Raw genomic sequence first — 26,237 nt, forward strand, 5'->3', positions numbered from 1 at the left:
TAGTTTATTTTGATGGCGCATCATTCTTGCAACTGCGTCCAACTCACATCCCCATCAAACAGCCTTTTTTTAAGCTTGGTTTCCTTGCCCGATTACTATGTGATCTGCCTCCATACCTACCGTACAGGGTAGTAAGCTGCTTTAGCTTAGACACGCGGACTTTGTTCTACGGGCCCTGAAACCATACTCAGTGGAGACCTATGGTTACGTAGACCGTGTTCCTGGCACGTGGCATCCAAACAGTATCATAACTCACCACGCATATCAAATTATCAACCTTTAACACCACCAAGTCTATCTGAACCTGAGCCCTATATACATGGCCAGCCACAGCCATGCCTCCAACATACTACACCCAGCTCACCGAAGACCTTGATGCCAACAATGACGCCGAAATCAGCACCACTGAACAACACCATGATACATCCACCCATCCCCTCCGCATCTACACCCTCGCCACAATCGTCTGCTTCGGCGGCCTCCTCTTCGGCTACGACTCCGGCGTAATAGGCGGCGTATTAACATTCCCCTCCTTCCACACCTCATTCGCCATAATACCAGACACAGCAACATCCATATCCTCCATCTCCGTCGGGATCCAACAAGCCGGAGCACTACTAGGCTGTCTGCTCATAACACCCGTGACGAATGCGCACGGACGCCGGAGGGCACTCATGCTCTGCAGCGCGGTTTTCTGCACGGGTGTGATCTTTGAGATACTAGATTTACATTCCCTATCCCTGTTCTATATAGGTAGGGTAATATGCGGTCTTGGAATCGGTGGCTCGGCAACTGTAGCCCCGATATACCTCGCTGAGATGGCTCCGTCGCATCTTAGAGGGAGGCTAGGGAGCGGATACCAGTTTACGTTTACGGTGGGAATACTGGTATCCTACTGGCTTGATTATGCGCTACAGTTTATGGATGCACGCCCAAGTCAGTGGCAGGTTCCGCTTGCGCTGCAGATTCTCCCTGGCGCAGCTATGGGACTTGGAATGGTGTGGTTACCGGAGAGTGTACGGTGGCTACTTGATCGCGGTGATGAAGCTGGTGCGTGGCGGAGTTTGGCATGGGCCAGACATTCCAACCCCAACTTCCATGAAGATGAAGTAGCAAGCGAATTCAACGAAATGAAACGCGCCGTCGAGACAGACCGCCACGAAACAGCAGACTTCCACCCGCGCGAGCTCCTACGCAGACCGAATCTAAAGAGAGTCCTCCTCGCCGTGGGGATATTTATCGCGCAGCAGGCGACTGGCGCGACGGCAATGGCGTACTTTGGGCCGCAGTTTTTTGAGATTCTTGTGGGCTCTTCCTCATCATCAGAGGCAAGGGCGTCCTCTGGATCTGGATCAAATGGTGGTGATAGCTCACTCCCCCTCCTATTAACAGGAATCTTCGGCCTGCTAAAAGTAACCTCCTGCCTGGTCTTCATCCTGTTAGTGGCCGATAGATTCGGCCGAAGACCGCTTCTTGGATTTGGGGCTGCGGGGATGAGTTTATGTTTGATTGCTACTTCGATCCTTCTCTCAACAACACCAACATCATCATCATCGACCTCCCCCTCCACTCCCTCAGATGGAGTAAACGGAACAACCATTCCAACAATCCTCCTAATATACCTAACAATAACCCTCTACAACCTAAGTTGGGGCCCACTCCCCTGGCCATACGTAGCAGAAATATTCCCAACAACACGCCTGCGCAGCCCCGGCGTAAGTCTCGCCGTCGCCGCGCAATGGTTATCGAACTTTATATGGTCGAGTGCGACGCCTTATATCCTGCGTGATTTGAAGTGGGCGACGTTTTTGCTTTTTGGGGGGCTGGATTTGGTTATTGCGGGGGTTGTGTGGTGGTGTGTGCCGGAGACGAGGGGGTTGACGTTGGAGGGGGTGCAGGGGGTTTTTGGGGATGAGTATGAAGTTGTGAGAATTGAGGAGGATGGGGGTGATGGGGTGGGGGAGAGGGAGGGGATGCTTGGGGGGGATTCAGAAAATGAAGATGGGGATGGGGATGGGAAGAGGGACAGTGCTAGTGTTTCTCTACGGTCATGACTTGTATATATGGATAGAAACCTGGATGATGTGCATAACTATACTAATATCTAGTATTTCTTTGATTGTAACTAGACAGCGTGTATTGAGTCCAGCTTGACGGTATGGTATGGAGATAAATATGGTTATAGTGTCAAGCATAAGAAATGAACAACAGAGCAAAGTGTTCGAGCTCCTGTGAGGACGATGATAAAATGACGATGATAATACAGTTCCGAAACCGAACTCCAAACTCCAACGAAAATGTACACGCCTGCTAAAATGAACCACCGAAGATGAACCACCGAATCCGTATTCATAACCGCCGGTATTCACTGTGCCAACCAAACGGTATCTTATCGCTTTTCAAGCCATATCGGCGTAACGCCAGTAAGAACATCGCTTCGAAGCAGCTTCATAATTCGTTGATGAGCCTCCAGGGCATAAACGGTAGTCATGCGCTTTCACGCAGACAATAGTCAAGAGTCAACGCAAGGCAGACCTAATGCAAGACAGAAAGAAAGAATCATGCAGTTGGCGGGCAGGCGTCAAAGTCGAAGCCGATGGACTCTCGCTTCTGCTCTGCTGAACCGCATCCGTAATACTGTGGGAAAGCTTCGGCCTCGATACGGCCGTCTTGGACGGTAATCTTGTTCGCCATGCCCTGAATGTACGCTTTGATGGGTTGGTGGTCACACTCAGAGTGTGCAAGGAGCTGGTCCTTTGCCTCGACAATGGCGTCACGCAGTGAATTCACCGTACGAGTGAGCTCTTCATTTCTGAGTCGCTCATACTCGTACTTGCTCTCCAACTGGTTGTTCTGTTCCTTCTTCTTCTGACGGCACTTGCTGGCCGCGAGGCGGTTCCTCGCCCTAGTCTTCTCTTGTTTGTCGTCACCTGGAGAGGACGGTTCAGCCGAGGTTGATGTCCTGGCACTTCCGCTGTGGCTACCACCTCGAGTAGTGCGAGTACTAGCTCGACGGCGCTTTGTAGGTGCCTCGGACGAGCTCTCGATGCTGGAGCGAAGATAGGGTTTGGTGTCGTCTGATGGGAATGAAAGGGTTGGATTCGATGGTGAATGGTCAGACGGAGGGGTGAATTGGCCGTGGCGGACCCGAGAATTGGTCAGTCCTTGATCGAACTGGGCGGCAGCCGAGCTTCGCCTGCGATCGTCGACTTGTTTACTGGGCACGTTGCTGAATGATAGAGGGAAAGGTGATTGAATGTTGTTTGCACCGCTAATAAACGAAGGATTGACGGTACTGGTGGTGGGAACCGACGCCCACATATTGGAGTCTGGGGAGAGGTTGAAGTCGCCAGTGAGGCTGGGAATGTCGGAGGGATAGATGGATGGATTCAAGCGCTGCATATCCGAAGCAGAGATGGTATCTGACATGTTGGGGGCATTCACAAAGGGGCGGAAGTTGATAGTACGCGACATGATGGTCTAAATGGTCTTCAAGAGGGAGAGGGATCAGTGGAGTGGGTTGCTGAGAAAGCCCATTCACGAAGCTCAAGTAGGTGTTGTCTAGTGGTCAAGTTCCCAATATACAAACGGCAGCGTTTGCTCAGTTGTTGTCGATGGCAGATACGGAAATGAGGAAGGAGGGAAGGGATGCAGAATAATACCAAGGAATCAAGGGACTGGCCAACAGCAGCTCTCACCGGGTCCCGGATAAGGGATCCGCGTAACAAAGTAACAGGGCCTTTCCAATGAGACTGCAAAGCAGTTAGTTAGAGAGAATTTGACATCATCATTTGACATCATCATCACTGGGATCATCGAGATATTTCCACACTCAGGAACACTGGAGAAGCGTCGCTGGGAGTTCCAAGGAGCCGGCGATCTCAACGGAAGGTGGTGTCAATGTGTACCAGAGATGAAACGTCATCGACTGCGATCAGCAACGCTCATTGGCGGTTTCAGCTCCGTGGCAGCTCTTCAGCTTTGAGTGCAGCACCACAGAAAACCTCCGGCCCAGACAGCCGACAATCTGCCAGGCTGGACATGTCGAACGCAGCATGGGGCTATACCTGCACTACCCTGTTAATATCCGCCCAAAACCTGTTCTGCTCCGCTTTTCTTGGTCATCCCAGCCCACCGTGCTTGCGATCGGCTTCACTTTGATAATTATTGTTTTGATATTCGCTACTCATGGCGGCTGTCACATATCGCCCAAGGGTCAAGCACTCTTCTAGAATAGAATAAAGCTCCCATCCACCGTTCGTCAGCACAGGCCGTGGTTCCCTGCTTAAGCCAACATTAGTGGCGATCCTCGTCCCGTCCGGCGCGTCCGCTGCGCATGGCTCGACCAACGGGATCTGCGACCGGTCTAGACTGTCCGTGCTCAAGCTCTTAAGCATGGAAAATGACGCATTGCTCTTCTCCCCACCATAATCTATATACTTTATACGTACAGTTCGCTTCGACTTCCATTTTCATTTCTAATTCATAGTCATGCCTGGCCCACTGTTCATCCGCTCTCGCCGCTCGCTGCATGCCCTTCCAACCGCCCCTCTATACCGCGTCGCTCCCAGATTCGTAGCTGTCGGCTGATACTGCGCCAGTGCTCAATCAAGAGCGCAACTACCCGCTGGCTTTCAATTTCCTCCTGGATGGCGTGATAAGTATCGGGGCTGTCGCCCTGCTCTGTCTCGGCCAGGAGCGGCCCTAGAGTCGCTGCGAGTCGGTCCAAGCTGAGCTTGTCTGCGCCGGGCCGCCGAGGGGAACGTCGGTGTTGGCGCCGTTCCAGCTCAGACATCCGCCGCGTTTCATGAAGCAATAGAGAGCAGAGCCCAAACACTGCACACAGCAAATTCAGCTGCATTGAGCTCGTGAGTGCCAACATTGCGAGACCTATGGCGCGAACCTTTGCATAGTCTTCCGCCGACAGCCCTGCGAGGCAGCTGCCAGTTCGCTGCACGGACCGAGAAGAGACCCGCCCGTGACAGATATTGATCAAAACCCGATACAGTTGCACAGAGCCTAGTATGCCGCCAGGGAGCCCTTCGAGGAGTGCCCTAAAGGTGAAAGCAATGCCAAGAACCTGTGAACTCTGGGTCTCCACGTCTGGCTCGTACGCCTCGTCCAAGAACTTTGGCATTCTGCTACTCCTCATCGTCATATGAATCTTGGCCCTGTCCTTCTCGGCAGAGAGCACCTGGTCGGCAAAGTAATGGTACGTTTGCGTGGCCGCATCGAGGTCGCCAGGGTCGACAAAGAGACCTTGCACTGGAGGAACTAATCGCCCGTTCAATCAGCAGGTTAGACAAACAAATATTTTTACAGACTCACCAGCGGACCGTAGATAGTTTATAGTCGCTACAAAGCACACCGGTAGGCTTAGCGTTGTCGGTGCAAAATCACCCGGAAGTGTCAACAAACTAAAGCCACCTAGTCTAGCCAGAGTTTCCAGAGATTTGCCTCGTAGTGATGTCATGAAAGTTGAGCGGGCGGGTAGCGCACTGAACGTTTTCCTTCGACGTAAACTTCGCGCTCGGGGCATAGATGGCTCCGTTCTGATCTGCAGGCTCGATCGCATCGTTCGGATTCGACCGAGGAGCCTATCCCGTCGTCGCTCTAGCTTGTCCACGGACGCAAACATTTCATCCACTATAGTTATCAGGATTCTGCCTTATAGTTCGGTATCGAGGCCACTCACCAGCCTTATCATCCTGGCTAGTACCATCACGGTTAGGGCCCAGGGGCTCAAGGTATAGCTCGCACGCTAATTTGTTAAACGATTCAGTCGCCAAACGTCGATCGGCAGGCGTGGGCCAGCCGTTGAATCCTGCCAACGCTGGGTTACTCCAGCTTGTATGCGACGAGTTGCTCAATTCAAGAACATGGCCAGGCAGTGAAGAGAATGGGTTATCCGAGCCACTACATCTGGAACTCGACTGCTCTGTGGACTCGGTGCTCTTGGTCTGCCCCGTGAATGAGTTGCTAATATTCGTTTCCGAGCGTGAAGTAACTGAGGTTTCCCAGACATCGTCAAATGGGTTGAGGTCTCGGTCTATAACGGTGATCGGCATCGACATGCGCTTTGATGGATGATGACAGACAGTTATGTTTGTAGCACTCGAGTTGACCGACTTCTCAGTAGTACCGCTGACCTTTCGGGCTTCATCGTCGATTAGATGATCTTTTGACGCACTGCCTTGTTTCCCTTTGTCGGGGCCGTCACCACCATCTTCAGAGCCCGGGCTGGAGCCACGAGGGCTATCGCCATCGCAATCATCATCTGCATCGTCGTCTTGTGCGATCCTAAATTCGAGTCTCCGTCGTCGTTGTTTGCGGGAAAGGAAGAGAGTCTTGAACCCTGCAAAACGCCGCGAGGGATATCCAAAGAGCGGAGTCAAAGTCAGTGGTTCTAAGCCACCACTACTTGTACTGTCCGGCTCTGTATTTGGTGGAGGGCCGGCGAGTTGCCGGCAGTTCTCCGATTGTTGGCGCTTCGTGGTACATTCGCCGCCAGATATGCCCGCTGTTTTGGGCCCTAGTGCATCCGCCGCCTCTGCTTCTTCTGGTGAATCTTCCTTTGGTTGAGACTGAGCTGTAGTCGATTGACGTCGACTCGAAGCCCCTGATCGACCGATTTCTGACAAACTGCTTCCTTTTCCGGACGACCAGGAAAAGATGCTGTTGAAACGACCCATTCTGCTGTTTGGAGTAGAGGACGGTGTGCGTGTTGATGCAGTTTTGCGGCCGTTGCGTTTGCTCGATGAGTGAAGCGCAAACGGAACGGAATGTCAGTGGCACTTTGGTGTCCGCGGGTTGCAACCATCGCCCCTTCCCTTTTCGTGCGCTCACTGTCGTCCCGGAAAGGAAGACACGACCAACATCGGGTACAAGCCTGAAGCAGATCAAGGACCAGGGATATCGGGACTTCGTTTAAAGACTCAAGCTTGAGCCGTGATCCTCCAGTTGTACAACCATTCACCGCCACCTACCAGACACGAGAAGGGAATACAAAAATACATCGGAATCCATACAGTACCATCGTAAATCATCATGATATGGTCGTACAATAACAGGAGTCTATTGCTGTCAAGCCAAACGCCGATGCCAGATTGTTTGCCGACTATGACTTCTCAGCAAGAGAAGGCAAGTCGAGCCAATTCAAACCATGCGAAACCTTCTTTTCAGACGGCAGGTCCAAGAGAAAAACGAGACATTTGAGAATGAACCAACCATTCACCCATCGACAGGCTGGAGGTCGTCAAAGCTGGTCCGTAACTGAAATAGAACGCCGTTTCAATGCAAGTTGCGTGATGCGAAGACCTGAGTGTCTGTCCTTGATCATAAACCTTCGTCACCTTCACCTTCTAGTAGGATGTACTGTAGAATATCGCTCAATGTAAGCACGCCTTTTAACCGGAAGTTGTCGTCTACTACCACTAGACGATGCACGCGGGATTTTCGGATTGTGTCGAAGATAGTGTCCAAGCCATCATTTAGCGAGCAGGTATAGATACCAGGGAAGTCCTGCTCAACATCAGCAAAAACAATTGGAGACGTATAGTTAGTCGATTCTTACTGGAGACCGCTTTTTCAATGCTTCGCCCACCGTAAGGCTCAAATCATCATATACACCGCCTTTGATCAAAGTGATGACATCTACTGATTCGAAAACGTTGTATACAACACCTAAGCGGTAAATGTCAGCAAGCCAAATATGCTGTCACGTAAGAAGTGCCATACCCTCCGAGTTCACAATGGGCACGCTAGATATACTCCGCTCGACCAAAATGTGAATCACGTCAATGACCGGCGTATCCATCGATGCGGTCGCTACATTGTTGTAAGACCCCAGGCGAATCTCCCCCAATGGTTTCTTTAATTTCTGCGTATCGCTAACGTTGACGGCGACGAACTTGAGAATGCGGTATTGTGTGATGACGCTGAGGACGAGGTGTCGGTCTGTTTGGCTATCGTTGGTGACAAGCGGAATCCTTCGAGCCCGAGACTCGAGCATGCGCCGGCATGCTTCGTACAGCGGTCGCTCAGGATCAATGGAGATTGTTTCGGGAGGTGCAACGCCCAGTGCCTTTTCCACCTCTGTACACAGTCAGCTGAGATGCAAACCAGGACGTGATGCGATTACGGACCTCGAAGGCTATCCAGGCGGAACTGGTCTATTCGGTCCAACGCCGCAGGGTTCTGGAAGTAGTATTGAATGACATTGATGTAATCGGAGGTAGTGAGCAGACCGGCGAAGGTGGAGGACTTTGAGTCCCATAATGGCGCTGAAACAATTCCTGTGGGCGCGCAAAGTCAATACTGAATTGATGGATGAGGAGATTGACTTGCGAGCGAATGTACCGTTCTGAATGAGGATATTCAAGCTTTCTTTCACCGACAATGCGGTATCGAACACGATAAGCCGGAAACTAAGGGGGAGGACATCATAGCTGGTGCGGACCTTGAGGAAGTTGCGAATGGCACGCTAGACCGGAGAACGGGATTCACTTAGCCTTGATCTTGACTTGGCTGAAAGGACACAGGATGCGGGGATGGCGCGATGATCGAAAAACAATCCCTCCATTCAGTAGAGGGAGGCCAACTGTATGCAAGACATGGCGCAAAGGTACAGACCAAGGCCGAAGACAAAAGTCCAAGGCAAGCCGCAGGGGTGCATGAAAAAGAAAAACAAACTTACCAGGCCCTGGCGCTCTTCCCGGTCGATCGCCCTTTCAGGCTGGGATACCGGCATTGGGTACGGGGGTCGAGACCGGAGGTAGGAGGAGGGCTGGACGAAACCACGCGCGTGACCGTAGATTGGGACGGGAGGAGAGAGGTCGGAGGGAGGAGCGGACGGGATCGTGCTCACAACGCGAAAGGTGGAGGAGGGGAAGATCGTGGTGGAAGGGAGAGTTACAGTAGTGCTGGTGGTGGTGGTGTTTGTGTCCGAGTCGTTGGCCGGAGGCGGCAGCCCGGAACCGCTGATTCTGCCCGTGGGGTGCTCTGGCTCTGGCTGCTCTGGAGTTGCACACTGTTGAGCCTTCTCACCTGACTCAAACGCCATCTCAACGCCGGTCGGCAGGATTGCCGCATACGATTTTCGGATATGGGCGGGTAACTACTCGTCTAACGGGCCAAGGTTGCAAGGATAGGATGCGAAAAACACAGGGAGCTGTCACCTGGCATACTTGGTGGAGAGAGCTCCCCTAGTAGTGATGATACACATCATGAAGAGGAAAAAGGAAAAGCAACGCAAAACCCCCGCGATAAGTATTTTTATTAGCACCGTAGATATAGTCGTTACTGTCACATCTATAACAGCCGAGATGACGACTTCCAAGACCGGCATAGACGCAGGACGGGCTTAACAGAGCACAAGGAGGGGAAGGAGGGGTAACTACACCGCTGCCAGGCATTGATAACCTGATCTTTCTTCCTGTTCCTGTTGAGGCGCAGCAATCGCTCTCTTGACCTCTCTACTCTATATTCCATCAATCAGACAGTCCATCAAAATGGTTCTCTATCTTTTCCTCAACCAGAGCTGTCACTTTGTGCTCGGCCTCAGGCCTCCACACCCACACAACGGCAACCCCGCCATCCCCACACGTGATCCCGCCGTGCGAAGACCCTCAGACCCGTTGACTCCATCTCTTTCCTCCATCTCTACGCTACAAGCGGACCTCAGTCGAATTTCAAAGTCTCGAGATAATACTACGAAATACCCGGCCAACCAGCGAGAGCCCAAACTTCGGATTGTTTTCTCGGATGGACGTACAGGCAAGAAGCATCAATTGCCACAAAATCATGTACTTACAGGAGCATCTCGCTATCGATGAATCAAACGATCTTACATGAGGAACTTCATTGATTAATTCAGCTGTTCAGTTGCTCTATGCATGTTGAGCATTATATCAAACCCATCTACTACCTAAACCGGACCTGAGTCTTCGTACCCGCTCGAGAGCTGCAAAGAGCACGTCTTATTGATCATCAGGCAATTTCTGGGATTCCCAGTGCGTCTGGACTTTATGAGTATAGCACAAGCTTCAGTCAAATTGCGTACATACCAGATGCTTTGCCGGCGCATCGATCCATGCCCCCATCTTGTACTGCACATGATCCGCTACAGTCAATTTCGTACTGTAACCCTTATCCCCCTTGGTGTTAAAGAGGAAGTTCATCGGGAACAACGGGTTAAACGGCGCAGCGTCTTGGATTGACCGGATCTCTTCTGCCGAAAGCCTGACCGTGACCGCATCGTTCATTGCCTTAACCTGGTCTGTCGTTTGGACGCCGACAATTGGTACCACATAGGTCGACTGGTGGTATAGATACGCCAGGGCCTGTCATCCTGTTAGCCTTTCTGAGGATAGTAAAAATGGGGACAACTTACAATAGCCTGTACTGTCGTCCCCTTTGCAACAGCAACCTTCTCCAATGCATCTGATACAGCAAGTTCCTGTGGACCAAGCTCATAGAAGCTTTTCTGTCCAGCCATCTTCTCCTCCCGCTCTTTCCTCTGCTGCGCTGACAGAATCAATCCTCCGCCAAGCGCGGCCCAAGGGATAATTGCCATCCCCTGGTCTTCGCACATGGGGATGATCTCGGCTTCCATGTCGCGGAAGGCGGCGTTCCATTTGCCTTGGTATATCGAGAATGGCGTGAGGCCGTTTTTTCGAGCGACTGGATGAAGAACTTATGTTAGCGGGAAACAAGGCGGGGTTCAGTCTCGATGGACATACACTCGTTTGCCTTCACAACCACCCAAGCCGGGGTATCAGACACCCCCAAATACAGCACCTGCTTCGCCATAACAAACGAATGCAAATGAAGCATGACTTCTTCGACAGATGTAGCAAAATCCCACCTGTCAGAATTAAAATCAGCGAACAAACCAACATGGAAAATGAATACTCAACCCCACCAGTGGACATAAAGCACATCCACATAATCCGTCCTCAACTTCCTCAAACTACCCCTCAGCGAAACAAAAAGACTCTTCGCCGAATTCCCACTAAAATTACTCTGCAGCGGCTCTTCCCCCCTTCTCCAACTCCTATACTGCGCCGAATACTTCGTCGCAATAATCATCTGATCTCGCACACCCCTCGCTTCCATCCAAGCACCGATATGCTCTTCCGATTTCTCATTGTTATACACGTTTGCTGTGTCGACGAAGTTCCCGCCTTGTGCGTAGTATGCGTCGAGTAGGGCGAAGGGGTCTTCGCTTACCCCGAAGAGCTCGGACCATTCGTTGCCGAAGCTTATCCCGCCCAGGCACACGGGGGAGACCTTTACGGAGGCTGTTGGGGAGAGGATGCGGTGGTGAGCTAGCGGGGTGGAGGGTTTGGGGGGTTGGGCGAAGAAGGACATGGTTGTGTCGTGTTGGGTCTGTGAACTGTTGGATGTTGAGACTTGCACTAGGTATGCCTTCGAGGTTTAGAAGGGAGAGAGATTCTTGATTTAGCCCGGGGAGTGGCAGCTATTATGTACCCCAACATGCCCCAGAAAAAGGCGATACTCCGATTACTGGCAAGCTATGTACATAGTTATGCTCCACATGTCCTGGGCTTATGCGACAGGCTTACTACTCTCTAGAAACTTCGACATCCCCGTGCCGTGGTAGATAGAATCAGTTACGTACAGAGTCATAGGCATAACCTGAACTGCGTAGAAGCAGAGCGCCCTAATAGTGGAGCAAGAATAAGCAGCCTGCATTAGCTCAACCCTCCCCCCACAGGAGCCAATCAGGCTAACGGAAAACCTTGTTTACGGACCAAACAGATGCTAGGTATCTGAATGCCCCCATGGGTGGATTTGTATACAGTTTCCCCTTAATTATAGTTCGAGCTGCCATGACTTCACCTCACCGGTAGCGTGCCTTGACCCTTAGAGGTGCGTTTGCTTATGCGTTTCATGTATAGGACCAATCAGAACGACTCAAGTGGGGTTCCATCGAGTCTATACTAAAGCCGATGACCTCCCTCGTTGGAGTAAGTAACGCAAAGCATATATAAAAACCTGATCTGAATTGAACGATGAAAACGAGCCATATAAAACAACTCACAATGTCCGATTCCAACTTCTCCACAACAGCCTCGGCAGTAATAGAAAGATGGGGCTCATCTCTAGCAGGCAAGACAGGTATGTACCTTTTTTTTTCACACCCATCCCACCAGCCCTTCACCCTCCAAATCACTAACAGGATCCGAAAAGTGGTCATAACCGGCGCAAGCACCGGAACCCTCGGCGGCGCAACCGCAACCGCCCTCGCAACATCCAACCCCAAGCCCGGTCCAGCGCATCTCCTCCTCGCTCTCAATGAAACCAAAGTCCAAGACGCAATAACCACAATCACCCAAAGCAGCCCAGCAACAAAATGTACGATTCGTCCCTATCTCCCTTGACGACTTCGATTCCGTGCGTGCCGCTGCGCGGATTATAAAAGAGACCGTCGAGAAAGTCGACATACTCATCAACAATGCGGGCGTCATGGCGATCCCATGGAACATGAACAAGGATGGGATTGAGCGGCAGTTTGCGATTAATCATCTAGGGCACCTTTTGTGCTTTTGCCGCTTATTCAAAAGGCTGAACAGGGCTGAGTGGTCAATCTTTCGAGTGCGGGATATGAGATGGGGGTTTTCGGGAGGATGATTGGAATTTTTCGGTAGGTATATCTTGCCTAATATACGGGTAGACGATTGATCGTGTACGCTATCACTCAAGGACGGCAAAACATACAACCCTCTCTCAGCCTACGCGCAATCCAAAACAGCCAATATCCTATTCACGCTTGCGTTGGCGGAGCAGTATGCAACGTATGAAGTCCTTGCGTTTGCTGTTCATCCGGGCCGTTGGTTCTCCTACTACCTTTTTCCTGCCTTGCCTTGTCCTTGACCACCGCTCTAACAGACGGATAGTTATCCCATCCACATCCCTAACAAGCCACTTCGACGACTCCCTATCTGCCTCGGAAATGAACAAAGTGTCCCTCGAGAATACGGGGTTGCCGTTTGCGCCTGATGAACCTAAGACCCTGGAGCAGGGGATTAGTACGACGCTTGTTGCGGCGCTTTCGCCGGAGCTGGAAGGGTATAATGGGTGTTATCTTGCGGATTGTCAGGTTAAAGAGGTTAGGGGGCATGCGAGGGATTCTGGATTAGCGGGGAGGTTGTGGGGGTTGAGTGAGGGGCTTGTTGGGGAGAAGTTTGAGGCATAGAGAGAAGTATGGAAGCAGTCGAGGCCAAGAGTGAGTATTAGAGGTGATTTAGGGCTCGCTGAATTGGTATTCGACTTGTCAAAGACACGAATCTATATCTATATTCGAACGATGAATGCCCAGAAGCCCAAAGGCTGCGGCTGCAAAGGTAGCTCTCCGCTCCGCTCATGGGGAATATAATCATTATTCTTGAGTTCGCCGACTACCTCAACCTACGAGGCCTCGGCAGTCTCACCAGCGCCGTTAGACTTGGTTGCGCTCTCGCTCTCCTTCTGGGCCACGCTCGGGCTGGTCCCGGTCTTGAGATAGTGCTCGTACTCTCCAATACGCTTTCCGCCCTGGATCCAGCGCTCGCGGTATTCCTTCTGCTTCAGCTCGGCGAGCTTGTTCAGCGCGGGCCAGTAGGCCCAGTGGTCGTACTCGAATTCGACCTCGCCGCCGACAGATTTCATGAGCTGGGCGGGAGGAACGTGGATGTTCAGGTCCTCGTTGAATTTCAGTTTCTCCTGAGTGACGGGGTCGAGGAATGGCGTGACGATTTTGAAGAAGCCCTTGATTATGAATGGCACTGGCGGAGTCGACATTAGCTAGGCCGTTCTCCGCCAAATTTAGAAAAGTATACTCACTGTTGATAACCAACGCCCTTCCCAATCTCTCCGGGTAGTGGTTCTGCAAGAAATGCACCGTATCCCTCGCCTGTCCAATACTGGCATTCTGCCCGGACTTCGTCTGGCTATAGTCCACAATCAACGCCAGCGTCTCCTGGTCCGCAGGCATAAGCTCAATCGCCCGCTCCAGCATAAACACCAAATGCTGGACCTGCCGATCGCTCTTTTCCGTGTTCTGGTTCGACGGCAGCAGATACAGACACGGCCGGCCGTGGACGTCATAGCCTAGCAGCACCTGCTTCCCTGTCTCGTTCTCAATGGAGATGTAATCGGGCGTGAGTTTCTCGATCCCATACTCCCGCCGCCAGGTAAGGGTGCGCTGGAGCCGGGCTACAGCCTCGGAGGCGTTCCATTTCGTGGCGCGGAGGTAGCGGAGGAGGGCTTCGCGGGTGAGGAACATGCGCTCGTCATCTGTTATCGGCTCGGTGGGTGCGTTCTTCGTGGACGTAGCTGGGACAGTGGTCCATTCGGAGACGGATTTCAGGACGCTGTCATATTTGGCTTGTTGGTCGCCTGTCAATGCGGCGGGCGTAGAGGGTTTTGCAGTGTCGAGGGGGCGAGGGAACGGCTTCTTGATGAGGCCGTCGGCGGCGGATAAGGGCAGGTTCAGGCCTTCGATTGTTTCCTGGGGTGCAGGAGCCGGGGCTGGAGCCGGGATTGGCGTTGGCTGTTCAGTCTGTTCTTGAACTGTGGTGGGTTCAATTGGAGGTACGGGAGCGGCCTCTGTTGCAACCTGGGGTTTCTCAACTGCGACGGCGACCCCGTTGACTGGGGCAGCAGGCTGACTCGCAGCTGCTGGAGCTGTAGCGTCCGATGGAGCGGTGGACATGGCTATGTATGCGTGGACAGGGTTGCAATTGCAACTGGCTTTGAGAGGTGGTAGGGACAACAAACGGGAGTCGACTAAAATGTGGGATGCGGCAGCGAGAACTCGAAAATCGAAATGTCTCAGCTCTCATGCGATGGTTCCTTTGTGTCTTCCGAATCCGCTGAAATGTTGTGATTGGCGCTTGCGTGTACAGTGATGATCGACAGGCCACCCGATCTAGACAGCTGCCTAGTATAACTCTGTATAAAGGCTGCTTACTAATATATACTAACATTTGGCTCATCTTTCCAGGCGGGTGGTATCGTTTAGCATCAACAACAGCTTGAACTTATTATCAACCAGCAATCTTCCACTGAACCCACAAGAAATCAGGCAAAATGGTATGTCCTATCTCCTTATAAATTCTTAATGCTGTACTAACATCAAAAAGAGCAAAGACTCCTCCCCAACCCAAATCCACATGCACCACCCGCGTCTAGCAGACTACTTCGAAGACTTCACACGCCCCCACACGAGCCAAACAGCAACACTCGCATCCTCCTCCTCCCACATCTACCACAACCACACAGTAACATATGGTTCGTCCTCACCGGCGTCGATCCCCTCTTTCCTCCCCATCGAAGACATCCACGTCGCGCCGCAATACCAGCCTCCGAACCCGGAAGACGAAGATGACGTTGTCCCAGATCAGCATGCGGCATTTGGAATTACGAGGGCGATGGAGCGCAGACGGGAGGCGGTTTGGAGGGATCTTGGGCTGGAGGGATTGGTTGCGTCTGGGGGGGTTGGGGGTGGTGCTGGGGGGAAGGGGGGGAAGATGAGGGTTAAGGATGCGGGTAGGTTGATGGGTGGGAAGAGGGTTTTATGTTTGCGATGATTCTGTCTGTCTGATGGGATAGTTGGCGTTGGTGGCCTGCGTTTATTGATACCCAAGGTTTGCAATCCAATGGAATGGTCATTATCATTATTTCAAAACGCCTCATTATACATGTACAGTGCAGGGTTCTATATCCGGACTATATCCACCCTTGTCCGTTCGTATAGATTGTGGCTTACGTTCTTTTGTTCTTGTTCTTTCTCGCTGACGATTCGGGGATGAATGGCCATTTGAGCATATGTCCCTGCCGCTCGCCGCTTAGAGAGAGTACCTGGGTTTATAGTGAGAATACTGTCGACCACCTGCCGATCGTTAGTACAATCATCCCTCTTCAAATTTTGTTAGGAACATACCTTAACGAATGGCGGCAGCATACTAGGCACAATCAAGATGTCGGGTCGCACGTTCCACCACTCACCAAGCTTAGAGTAGCTTACGTCTAAGGCAGCACCTGTCGCCAGTCCACCTTCAATTCCGGGCCTCGGAAGCGCATCTCGAGATGACGGCGGGAAGATGGGAAGAAAGTGTCGCTGCTCGATCAGGTATTTCACTAGGCGGGTTAGGAGATTAGGCTCCTTGGGTTTTCCGTGAAGAGCCTCTTCCCTCCGCAGCTCGTACAGCACATCATGTGAGCACATCCCGATCACGGTTTCGTTCATGGAAAAGGTCACTGGGTTTGACACCATGCGAGCCTGCTTGGGCAGCCCCAGTTCTTTCTTGGGTAATTGCTCTTGCGGCCATGAGACGTGTTTGCTCACAGCGTCTCGAACGGACGGGACGAGCGCAATTGTAATGCTTGGAACGGCTGCAGCAAGTTTCTGCAATGGCGCGGATATGCAGTGTCTGAAGACAGTCGTGAGCGTAGCCGTGTCCGGGTCAAAGCCGTTGGTCTCTGGAAGGTCAAAGTCGCCCGATGCCAGCAAAGGGTGTTCGATATCCAGGAACGGTCCCATGAGGATCAGCCCATCCGCATAGCTCTCCGCAGCTTTCTGACAAATCTCCTTCAAGGGCTCAAAGTCCAGGTTGTCGTCCGCTGTGTACGGCCCGGATCCGATCATCACATTCAATGGTGAAGTTCCAGCCTCCATTACGCGCTCATTGGTACTCTCGATGGTAGGAATGGACGACACAGCAGGTGGTAAAAGAGGTGGTGGGAGAACTTCTTTAACCGAAAAGTACTTCCCCGAGGCGTTGATCCCCAACAGTGCAACAATTTGCCCGGGGAAGAAGTTCACTGATGGAATCGAGTCCACGTTCAACGGGACTCTCTTACCAGCCCCTGTTCGCCTTGATGTTTCAAGGACAAGTGATGCAGGATTTAGCTTTCCTTCCAAGCTATCAGATGCAATGCGCCCTACTGCAACAATTTCGCTCGTGCTCTGCACGGCGGCGCTTCCGAATGTGACGTCCTCCTTCTCATACTGCTTCTCGAATATTGCCACAAACTCATCAATCCGATCATCCAGAATCTCGGATGCTTCTGACAATCGCATAGCCATGGGCTTGTATCCGAACTTTTTGAGATCTGTGTTCGCAGCCGGACGAATTCGAGGTTCCGAGAACGGCGCCATGGGTGTCTCGGGCATTGTCAAGTGCTCGTTGATTGTTTCGATCGTCTGCCCGGGATTCTGGCGCTCCGAAAACGGGACTGACCTATACAAGTTAGCCGCTGCCCGCGACTTGACTGCACGAAGCACAACATACTGTAACCCCTCCCCATTACCACTCGTCGCACCCTTCACCTTCGTACTAAGCGGAGAATCAACCTTTTTTGAAACAGATGGCGACGCAAAGTCCGCCTTCCTCTTCGCAGATCCACCACCCGGCGTTCGTCCCGGCGTTAAGCCATCCAACCTATCATGCGCAAATCAGCAAACCTCCACCACGCCCTCGAGTAAACTCGACCAACATACATCCCAAAGACATCTGTCGTCCCCGCGCCACCCGTCTCCCTGGCCCTCGGCGTCGCCATAACGCCACTCCGCTTCTCAACCTGCTGTCGTCCCCTCGCCTGCCGTTCTAGGTTCTCCTGCACATCGCGCTTGAACAGTCTCACGGTGTCGAGATCGAGTTTCGTCTCCTCGGACCCCATGCGCAGACAGTATGACTCCCATCGGTAGAATAGTTCTTGCGCGGTTATTCCGTGCACGCGCATGATCGATTGGAGCTCGGAGAGGATATCTGCTGGCAGGCCTGAGGGCGCAGAGGGCGCGAAGATTTCGTTCAGGTCGCCATTGTCGATTTCTTCAACTGGTGGGGAGGCCATTCTGAGGATTTTATTCTCTCCGAGATGTTGTGAGGTAGGTTTGTTGGACTCTGGTAGATGCTGCGCCAGTCGCGATTTCGATAAATGGGGACGCGACGGGAGACGCGTTTGCGCGTACTGCTGTTTTTCACCGCCTACTTGATGTGTATTTACGGTTATGGCACGTGACTCTTCCGTATACAGGCTTCTACGGAGAACCACAAACAATATTGCGCCAGTATATTCATGTTTTCGACTGCCACAATTGCGAGGGAAATAATCACCCAACATCTCGTCCTATCCGGAATTTTGGCAGATCACTTGATCTCATCCATTTACAGTTGGCAATGGTTGTGGTCGTGGCTCGCTCTTCTAGTATAGATGCAAGCCTTGAGCGAACGAAGGAAAGCTTCCATTTCCTCTAGGTTAAATTCTATGCCATCTATTTGGCTTGCCGCTCTTGCTCGAGACGCCTTTCAATTTGTTGGCGCCAGTTTCGTTGGCGCCGGGTACAAACCTATTACTAGTGTTTTTAACTCAGGTCATACTCTGATATATGGCCGAGTAGCTCCAATCTAGGTATAATTTAAATGAACCCAATCTATAAAGTTCTCTATGTTCCCAGATACGTCTATACCACTCTCAATCTTTCTATACATCCTTCTCAACCTCCTCAACAGTCGGCACCTTGTTCAATTTCACCCCATAGAACTCCGCCACCATCTTGACACACTCCGTCACAATCTTAACATCCTCAATGGGAACCCCCAACCTCCTAGTCCCCCGAATATGCCAATGCGTCTCACTCGGCAGATTCTGACTCATAATCGCCGGAAGAACAACCATCTGCGTATCAACATCATCCAGCACCTGCCGATCACTCAAAAAGAGCCCATACGTAATCTCCGTGCTGAGCCACGAGAAATCCTTATGCGCAGCGAACAAGTCCAGCGTCGCGTTGCCGTTCCGCGCATAGAGCTTATTGAACCACCCGACGCCGCGCTCGTGGTTTGCCTCGTCGCAGGCCCATCCTTCCCGTGTGGGCGGGGAGTAATCCTTGTCTTCTTCCCGCTCGACTTTGGAGATGGAGATGATTGCCTCGATGGGTTTGCAGACGCCGACGACGATGACGGATTTGAGAAGGGCTTCGCGGAGGCGGCGGACGAATTGTTTGCGCGCTTCGGATGTGCTGTATGCTTCTTGGGAGGTGAGGTAGAGGTATAGCTGGTCTGCGCGCTCGGGGTCCGGGCCTGCGGCTAGAGTGGCTGTTGCGAGGATGGCCCATTTGTCGGCGGGGAGGGAGGTTGCTTCAGCGAAGCGGGATTCGAGGGTCTCGAAGAGCCAGCGGTAGCGGGGGTCGATGGAGGGTGTGGGCGCGGCCATGGTGGTGAGGGGTCGTGAGGTCGGGAAGTTTTTCTGCTGTTGGAGGGTCGAAAGTGGTTCGCAGAGCGAGAGGAGTGGTCGTCGTCGTGGGAGATGTAGCGGCCTTTTGAGGGCGAGGGGTACTGTGTCGGTGAAAATGCGGCAGAGCTGCAGAGAGAATTGGGGCAGTGGCAGCTTGGTCATTCAGGTACTGAATTCCTCGGTTGTTGCGCGTCTGACTTTATAAAAGGGTATGCAGGTATTCCGTGATAGCCGGCGTAGCCTATCAATTGGAGTAGCTGGATGCACGCTGATGTGCCTGGCCTCAGCTGAGGTGGGACGTAAAGTTTTACTGGTGGGATCTTTCATCGTTTCCGAATTTGGCGCGTTGAATTGCTGGAGCGAGCATCAGGGGTAAGTCAAGAATATCGGCATCCTCCAGGAGACCAGCTCTAATTTTTGGCCCGAATCTATCATAGCTTATCACCCGCCGCAAAAGAACGCTAAGGTTGTTGTCACGAAGTATATAGTCATGCGGGGTAATTTGGAGATCGTGCTAACCTAGTATAGCTTCATTAGAACTCCAAGTTCCCAAGGTGTATAAACCAACAACACCAATTTAAGATGAATAATCTCGGCCGTCCCTAAGTTTTCTACGGACCAGACTACTCCAGCCAGAACCCCTATCCCTACCCGAGAATGTCATGTCATCGCGGCCAAGCAAAAAGAGGCACGCGACACAACGTCATAGAACGAAGCTCTGCCCTGACAAGACAGACAATCCAGCCCGACGCCAACAATTTAGGTAACAGATCACAACTCGTTGCAAAGAGACGCATCCATAACCGTCCATGACATTCGCAATAGCCCGCCGTAACAAGGTGTTCTTCCTCCCTGCCCCACGTATGATCTCAGTGCTCCAGAACGTTAACTATGGAATCATGACATCACTCACTCCCACCAACCCTATATAGACCTTGTCCGGAAGCGTGCTGTAACTCTCCGTTCTTTACTCACTCAATCAATCAATTATCACTACCTCTATTCCTATATCAACTAAATATCAATTTCATACTCTATCTCCGCATCTTCATCCTCAACAACCTCAAAGCACAAACAACAAAATGTCTTCACACTCCGCAGCCCAATCATCCGTCGGCCAAGGTTCCATCTACGAAGCCGGCGACCAGCGCAATGAGCCCAGATCCTCCGTCCAGGACCAGGAGCGGTACGAGGCCGGCGAGAAGCACAGCCATTCTACCCTTGACTCAAGTATGTTCACTTCAATACTTTTGCCCTATATAGTACCATGTTAACAACGTTTACAGAGGACCAGCGCTCCATCGGCAACCGCCTCGCGGCGCAAAGCAAAGAATCCGACCCCTCGCACCACCACAACAACGACCACCAGCCCGAGGCTGAGCTCAGCAAGCAGGATCCCACTAAGCCTGCTAAGCTGCACGGCAACGAGCCGTCGAAGGGAGCGAAGATCGATAGCGACCTGCAAGCGGAGGATGAGCAGCGATTGCGGGAGAAGGGTATCAAGAAATAAATGGTTTGATGGCATGTACGATATGAGATAATGATGAGAATTGCGAGCAAGTTCAAGAAACTTAACTGTTGGATTCTATGGTATTATGAAGTCGTGATGTGTATACAAAGTAAGAGTATATGCGATATGGTACAGCTAAGAAGCAGTCGTCGCTCGTGAATGCAGTCGTAGAATCGTCAAGTCCGTGGACTAAGTAAGGGACCGAATCTAGTCCCAATGAAAGTCATCATCGTGCGGCACCGCAAAGACATTGTCCCAGTATTGCTCAACCTTGTGACACACGTCAGGCTTGGCTGTCCAGGTCTGGAATTCAATGCTCGGATCGCAGCTGATGTATTTGAGCTCCTCCCAGTACGCCTTTTCGGCGTCGTATCCGAAACGTTGGATGACGTCTTCGGGGACTATCCATGCGCGTCCGTCGGTCCCGTCAGGTCGGACCGTGGGCGCGGTCTCAAATTCCGTTCCCCATATATCGTTGCCTCCAGGATTGAATTTCGGGTAGTTTGCGTGGATGAAGAATACCCGCGGGGCATCCGCCACGCTAGGATCGAGTACCCGTAGTAGCCCCTGGCTAACGAGAGCTTGATCCTGTATTGGGTCTGACTGGGCCATGGCGGACCCAGATAGTCCGTCATCCCCAGCGGGGTGGCCAACCGCCTGCACCCTCTCGCTTACTGCATAAAAGGGTTCGTTGACGGCAGCAGCGGCGTTCAGGAATGTTTCCTTGTCGCCCTCACCCGGTCCACCTTGTGATAGCAGCCGAAAGTAGTGTGAGGGCCCATAGTAGTTATAATAGGCTGAAAGTAAGAGAGTCCGTAAGTGTGATTTCTTGGAAACTAGGAAAACGCCCGCCTCCGTGGTCTGCCGCCCGTTCATTGGAGTTTCTGGCTGTTTGGAGATCTGGAAAAACAATGGAGATGCTGATGATTGCCAAAAGTCAGGCCATGTGATCAACCCGGTTGATTTGAATACTTCTGAATCAAGGAGAAGCTCAGGTTCATGAAGAGGGAAGCAGTCGGCGTCCATCCAGACGACCTCCTCGAAAGACGATAATAGTACGGCGAAGACCTTGAGCTGAAAATGCTCTATGAACTCCTTGCCCATCACGTCGGATAGAATCAGACATCGAGCGTTCAGCGATGGGAGAACCTCCTCGCAGATGTTCTTCTCATACTCGCTAGCGTCCTTCATATACACCTCCACCGGTAATATCGAACCAGTACGTCGCAGCATCCGCAGAGTAGCAAGAAAAACCGGTAAGTACTGGCCTCCAGCGGTAGAAACCAGGCCGCGAGTACCAGGAGCATGTACTGGGCGGAGAAGTCTCGTTTCTGCAATGGCCTCCAGAAAACGTGCATGTGCATCCTGCATCAACAATACATTGTTCTCGTCCATAAACGTCAAATCAGGTCGAATTTCGTCTGTGGTAGCGTTGAAGTGCGTAGCCTCGACATCCTCTTCATGGACCGGTGGAGGGCAACGGGGAGCGTGTGCTTCTAGTGTAGGTTTGAAAGCCTTCCAGAATGCATTTTGGCGTTCGGTAAGAGGCACTTCGAACGCGGTGTTTGGGACCACTACCGAAGCAGGAGCGGGAGACCAATTAATCTTGAAGACGGTACCGACGAGGAACAACGCAGCCACTATCGAGAGAACGGTCCTCAGCCGACTGCGGCGGATAACGGGCATGACTATGATTGCACCGGAATGTGGTGCATGGTAGCTACAGGTGTTGGATGATGTAGCGGTACAACACGCTTCACGCTCGGCACAGCAGTCTTCTGCAGTAGAAAAAAAAATCCAGCTGAATATGATCAATTGACGAGACTCGACAGGCGACTTCAACGTCAGATACTTCAAATCAACAGCAGGCAGGCTTTGCAACTTCCGAGGAAGTAGGACAATTCCAGAACTTTTGAGGCGGGAGAGCCGATCAGGAAGGCGGTGGCAGATCCCCTGAGACCTCCACCACTGCTGATAAGGGAAGGCGCGTCGCAGATCATCTCCAGCACAACCATTCGTCTTGCTCCTTTTTTTCTCCGGATCGACCTTTCAGAATGAATGCTCTCGAAGAGATCGTCGCCGGTTTTGATTCTACAGAAATACGAGATCCAGCTGCAGCAGCTTCTAGATCCGCACAGAGCTATTATTTATGCAGCAATCTCCGACGGTCGACTCTATACTGGGAGGACCCAGCACACTAGCCAGGCTGGTCGAACGGAGTGGCGGAATCAACCGCCAACGGCTGCTTATCGCCATCTTGCCAGCCAAAGGCGCGGTTTTCTGGATGCTCAAGAACGATTCCCGAGTCTCCTCTCCGGAGAATTATGAACTTTATTATATCTGGCACAGCGGCACTATTTTTCCTTTTTCTCCTCTCTTCCCCTCCTCCTTCTGCTTCCCTCGCCTCTCAGACAGTCAGACCTTCTTCACTCTGAATTCTTCAGAAACCTCTCGAATTCAATTCTCTCATGGACCCCCACAGAGCGGAGAGCCTCCGCATCGTCTCTTACCCCCGATAATACTCGGCAATAGGCACTGCACGGACTCCCGGTCAGACTTGGCTCTCCAGCCAGCACCGGTTGAGAATGTCGCAGGCTGCCCCAGCCAAAGTACACAAGCCTTCGCCTCCATCGGCTCCTGTCCGTCGAAGGCGGAAAAGGACTGTAGTGAGCGGTGCCGCCCACGACTGCTTCACCTGCGCCCGCAGTGGCTCTCCGTGCGACCGACGACGCCCTTATTGCTCCCAATGTCTGGAACATGGAGTTGAGTGTGCAGGGTATAAAACAACTTTGACTTGGGGCGTTGGTGTTGCAAGTCGGGGCAAATTCCGAGGATTGTCTCTGCCAGTGACAGGTGCACAGCCGGCTGAAGGGAAGGCAAAGCCTCCTCGTGCATCAGGCCACCAAGAGGCACCGTCACCAAGCACAACTATCCCACCGCAGCCCTATGCCCAGCCTTCCCCGACCTCAGAAACTGCCTTTGACCATGCCCAACCGACAAACACACTCTCAGCGCAAGTTCAAGGGACATCGTGGAATCAGCCGAGTCCGACGAGTAACATACCCCAACAGCCTCTGACGGATTCATCGACCGATGTAGAGTCGATTTCGGCTCCTGGCAGCTGGACAGACTCATGGTCTCCATCAATTCAGTCTCCGCCAGTTGCATGGCCATGCTCTATTAATGACGACGCGGAAAGTGACGATGCGACTGCTGACCTGGAGCGCCGTCACTCTTATGCTTACAAAATAGCAACTCACTCGCCATCGTTCTCGCAGTTACTTCTGGCACGATCTGTTGGACGGACGCCCCGCCTTCGGTATCTCATCAGTTATTATGCCGAGGTCATCGCTCCAGTGATTGTTGCTTTTGACAGTCCAACGAATCCGTTTCGCACTTCTGTCCTGCGTATGGCACAGGATAGCACATCTCTCCAAGAGGCGATTGCGACCTTGTCGACCAGCAATCTACGGCAGAGACGCGACCGAGGAACCCTTTCGACCGGACGAACGGAGCCTGCACGGATGTCTTCATTAGCGCATCGGGCTCTAACAGATATACCACTTCAGGAATGTTCCGACCCTTCGATCCCAGAGGGATTCGCTCTTGAGGAGCAGTACCACCGTGCTATGGCCGTTAAAGAGCTAAACAAGGAATTGGCAGATCCGAAAAAGAGGCTCTCGGACTCGGTCCTTGCTACCTTGTTGATACTGTGTCTATTCCATGTCTGTGACACCGGAGTAGGTCAGTTCAAAACCCAGTTCGCCGGAGTGACCAAATTGCTCGCGATCCGCATGCGCGCGTCTCCCTATGTATCAGAAGATTTGAAATGGTTCATTCGCATGTTCACATGGTACGACACGATGACTGCGACAACCAATGATCGCGAGATTCAACTGCACAGCAAGTATGTCGACCTGACTGCTGCCTCTGACGGTGAATGGGGCCTGGAAAATATTGCCGGATGCGATGCCAGTCTCTTCAAGATCATCTCGAACTTAGGTCGGTTGAACCTCCTGAGCCAGAGCCAGGAACACACACAACCTTCCCCGCATATATTCATACCTACATCGGTACCTCCAACCTCCGTGGGTTATCATACCCCAGATGCGCCCCTCCCTGGTTTTACTCACGAACCTTATCTATTTCCATTGCCGACTCCACCACGACATGGCGATCAGACCAAACAACCATTATCCCAGGTCTTCTGGGCTGAATGGTTCTCTATCAAGCAGCAACTCGAGGCCTGGCGGTTTCCACAAGACCGGCTCAACCCTGGGCTGCCCATCGATTCTGCTCCCTATATTTCACCACCATCATCACCGCTATACCAATCAGGCGTAGCTCCTCAAAACGTCGAGGACGTTTTCCACATTTCCGAGTCTTTCCGACACTCAGCCCTCCTCTACAGCGAACGCCTCGCATACCCAGATCTCCCGTCTTCGCATCCTCGTTTTCAGCAGATCGTACAGCGCTCAATGGAACACATACTAGCCGTTAAGTCCGATGTCTACCTTTTGTGGCCTCTCTTCATCACAGGCTCCGAGTGTGTTTTCGAAGAATATCGCACCATTATTCAAGAACGTTGCAAGGACATTTCCAAGGACTCTGGGTTCTGCAATAACCTCTCCTGCCTCGAACTTTTGCTGAAAATCTGGGCTGAAAATCCACCTGCCATTACATTGGATGAAGCTTCATCGACGTACTCGCCTGGCTGGCCTGTGGACAACGCCATGTCCATGGCAGGATTCCGGTGGCAGCAGGTCATGCAGGCCAAACGAGCTGAGGGGGAGTACATGGTGGTCTAATGGACTCAGCAAATAGACAAAATCGCCGCTCGGGCTTACGATATAGATCTCAAGATGTAATGATGCCAATACCTTTGTCTTTCGCTTAGCCTTCAGGTCTCAAATCGAGTAAGAGCCTAGTAGGCAGACCGCTGAGGTTGAATATCCTGCTACCTGTACCGTTCGCTGTAAGTAGCTCGAGTCTGGACTCCGGTTGGCTTGGAGTGTCAAGTCATGGTCTCCTCCAAAAGACGAAAACCTCAGATCACCCGCTATCCCGGGCCCACAAAGCTTCGTCTCCGGGTTGATTTATTTCCCTTCCTCAGCGTCGCTAACGCCAACTCACCACACAAGACTCAACCATAGACTCACCGTCAAATCTCCCCACAATAGCGGTGTCGACAACCAACAACCCCGACCAAGATTAAACTTCAGTCTTCCAAGGAATCACCCTCCAACTTATCAATTTCATGCTAGGGATATCTTCTATGTTTCTTGTCCTCTGTCTAGACTCTCACCACCAAGGTCGATTCACATATCATATGCATGCATCTCTTTGCATCTGCATTACATCAGATCGCACTAGGAGTACTCAGTACTAAGAGCACATATATCGGAGCGGTAAGGATGCACGGGGTTGAAACTGCATATATATGTGCTCTGTACGGAGTAGACAGAGCCTGGAATTAGCGGTGATC

General features: G+C 52.0%; 12 protein-coding genes across 12 annotated transcripts; 5 read left to right on the forward strand and 7 right to left on the reverse strand.

The window, feature by feature from the left end:
• Nucleotides 1-36: 36 nt before the first annotated feature.
• On the forward strand, nt 37-2,635 carry BDV17DRAFT_297430 (sugar porter family MFS transporter; the record flags this gene model as incomplete). The annotated part of the gene is made up of 2 exons (XM_073763490.1): nt 37-1,925; nt 2,579-2,635. The coding sequence occupies exons 1-2, from the start codon at nt 336-338 to the stop codon at nt 2,633-2,635; spliced, it is 1,647 nt and encodes a 548-aa protein (XP_073617710.1). The 5' UTR covers nt 37-335.
• Nucleotides 2,636-4,334: 1,699 nt separating this feature from the next.
• Nucleotides 4,335-6,954, reverse strand: BDV17DRAFT_27630 (uncharacterized protein). Its single transcript, XM_073759314.1, has 3 exons — nt 5,696-6,954; nt 5,329-5,646; nt 4,335-5,274 (listed from the first exon to the last, which is right to left on the reverse strand). Exons 1-3 carry the CDS (start codon nt 6,690-6,692, stop codon nt 4,508-4,510), a joined length of 2,082 nt encoding a protein of 693 aa, XP_073617711.1. The 5' UTR covers nt 6,693-6,954; the 3' UTR covers nt 4,335-4,507.
• Nucleotides 6,955-7,275: 321 nt separating this feature from the next.
• Nucleotides 7,276-8,829, reverse strand: snf4 (AMP-activated serine/threonine-protein kinase regulatory subunit SNF4). The gene is made up of 6 exons (XM_073759391.1): nt 8,696-8,829; nt 8,347-8,482; nt 8,145-8,294; nt 7,738-8,094; nt 7,574-7,683; nt 7,276-7,521 (listed from the first exon to the last, which is right to left on the reverse strand). The coding sequence occupies exons 1-6, from the start codon at nt 8,747-8,749 to the stop codon at nt 7,336-7,338; spliced, it is 993 nt and encodes a 330-aa protein (XP_073617712.1). The 5' UTR covers nt 8,750-8,829; the 3' UTR covers nt 7,276-7,335.
• Nucleotides 8,830-9,977: 1,148 nt separating this feature from the next.
• On the reverse strand, nt 9,978-11,370 carry BDV17DRAFT_289310 (NADP-dependent oxidoreductase domain-containing protein; the record flags this gene model as incomplete). Its single annotated transcript, XM_073761634.1, has 5 exons — nt 9,978-10,016; nt 10,065-10,340; nt 10,391-10,680; nt 10,740-10,864; nt 10,922-11,370. The coding sequence occupies 5 exons, from the start codon at nt 11,368-11,370 to the stop codon at nt 9,978-9,980; spliced, it is 1,179 nt and encodes a 392-aa protein (XP_073617713.1).
• Nucleotides 11,371-12,065: 695 nt separating this feature from the next.
• On the forward strand, nt 12,066-13,219 carry BDV17DRAFT_297432 (uncharacterized protein; the record flags this gene model as incomplete). Its single annotated transcript, XM_073763491.1, has 5 exons — nt 12,066-12,141; nt 12,214-12,329; nt 12,370-12,618; nt 12,727-12,853; nt 12,921-13,219. 5 exons carry the CDS (start codon nt 12,066-12,068, stop codon nt 13,217-13,219), a joined length of 867 nt encoding a protein of 288 aa, XP_073617714.1.
• Nucleotides 13,220-13,325: 106 nt separating this feature from the next.
• Nucleotides 13,326-14,863, reverse strand: BDV17DRAFT_27740 (CRAL/TRIO domain protein). The gene is made up of 2 exons (XM_073759430.1): nt 13,846-14,863; nt 13,326-13,787 (listed from the first exon to the last, which is right to left on the reverse strand). Exons 1-2 carry the CDS (start codon nt 14,714-14,716, stop codon nt 13,432-13,434), a joined length of 1,227 nt encoding a protein of 408 aa, XP_073617715.1. The 5' UTR covers nt 14,717-14,863; the 3' UTR covers nt 13,326-13,431.
• Nucleotides 14,864-15,093: 230 nt separating this feature from the next.
• Nucleotides 15,094-15,593, forward strand: BDV17DRAFT_289313 (Apc13 domain protein; the record flags this gene model as incomplete). The annotated part of the gene is made up of 2 exons (XM_073761635.1): nt 15,094-15,100; nt 15,154-15,593. 2 exons carry the CDS (start codon nt 15,094-15,096, stop codon nt 15,591-15,593), a joined length of 447 nt encoding a protein of 148 aa, XP_073617716.1.
• Nucleotides 15,593-18,226, reverse strand: BDV17DRAFT_257675 (DNA-directed DNA polymerase alpha subunit POL12). The gene is made up of 4 exons (XM_073757223.1): nt 17,507-18,226; nt 17,298-17,447; nt 15,947-17,246; nt 15,593-15,895 (listed from the first exon to the last, which is right to left on the reverse strand). The coding sequence occupies exons 1-4, from the start codon at nt 18,127-18,129 to the stop codon at nt 15,722-15,724; spliced, it is 2,247 nt and encodes a 748-aa protein (XP_073617717.1). The 5' UTR covers nt 18,130-18,226; the 3' UTR covers nt 15,593-15,721.
• Nucleotides 18,227-18,489: 263 nt separating this feature from the next.
• On the reverse strand, nt 18,490-19,221 carry BDV17DRAFT_280492 (uncharacterized protein; the record flags this gene model as incomplete). Its single annotated transcript, XM_073759889.1, has 1 exon — nt 18,490-19,221. The coding sequence occupies one exon, from the start codon at nt 19,219-19,221 to the stop codon at nt 18,490-18,492; it is 732 nt and encodes a 243-aa protein (XP_073617718.1).
• Nucleotides 19,222-20,190: 969 nt separating this feature from the next.
• Nucleotides 20,191-20,856, forward strand: BDV17DRAFT_27757 (uncharacterized protein). The gene is made up of 2 exons (XM_073759444.1): nt 20,191-20,472; nt 20,529-20,856. The coding sequence occupies exons 1-2, from the start codon at nt 20,325-20,327 to the stop codon at nt 20,750-20,752; spliced, it is 372 nt and encodes a 123-aa protein (XP_073617719.1). The 5' UTR covers nt 20,191-20,324; the 3' UTR covers nt 20,753-20,856.
• BDV17DRAFT_27758 (alpha-mannosyltransferase) lies at nt 20,857-22,624 on the reverse strand. Its single transcript, XM_073759445.1, has one exon. The coding sequence runs from the start codon at nt 22,436-22,438 to the stop codon at nt 20,960-20,962; it is 1,479 nt and encodes a 492-aa protein (XP_073617720.1). The 5' UTR covers nt 22,439-22,624; the 3' UTR covers nt 20,857-20,959.
• A 713-nt stretch (nt 22,625-23,337) lies between these two features.
• BDV17DRAFT_280494 (transcription factor domain-containing protein) lies at nt 23,338-25,560 on the forward strand (the record flags this gene model as incomplete). The annotated part of the gene is made up of 1 exon (XM_073759890.1): nt 23,338-25,560. The coding sequence occupies one exon, from the start codon at nt 23,338-23,340 to the stop codon at nt 25,558-25,560; it is 2,223 nt and encodes a 740-aa protein (XP_073617721.1).
• Nucleotides 25,561-26,237: the final 677 nt, after the last annotated feature.

The sequence above is a fragment of the Aspergillus undulatus genome, assembly GCF_047715775.1.
Source record: "Aspergillus undulatus strain CBS 261.88 unplaced genomic scaffold BDV17scaffold_12, whole genome shotgun sequence".
In the NCBI taxonomy this organism is placed as follows: Eukaryota; Fungi; Ascomycota; class Eurotiomycetes; order Eurotiales; family Aspergillaceae; genus Aspergillus; species Aspergillus undulatus.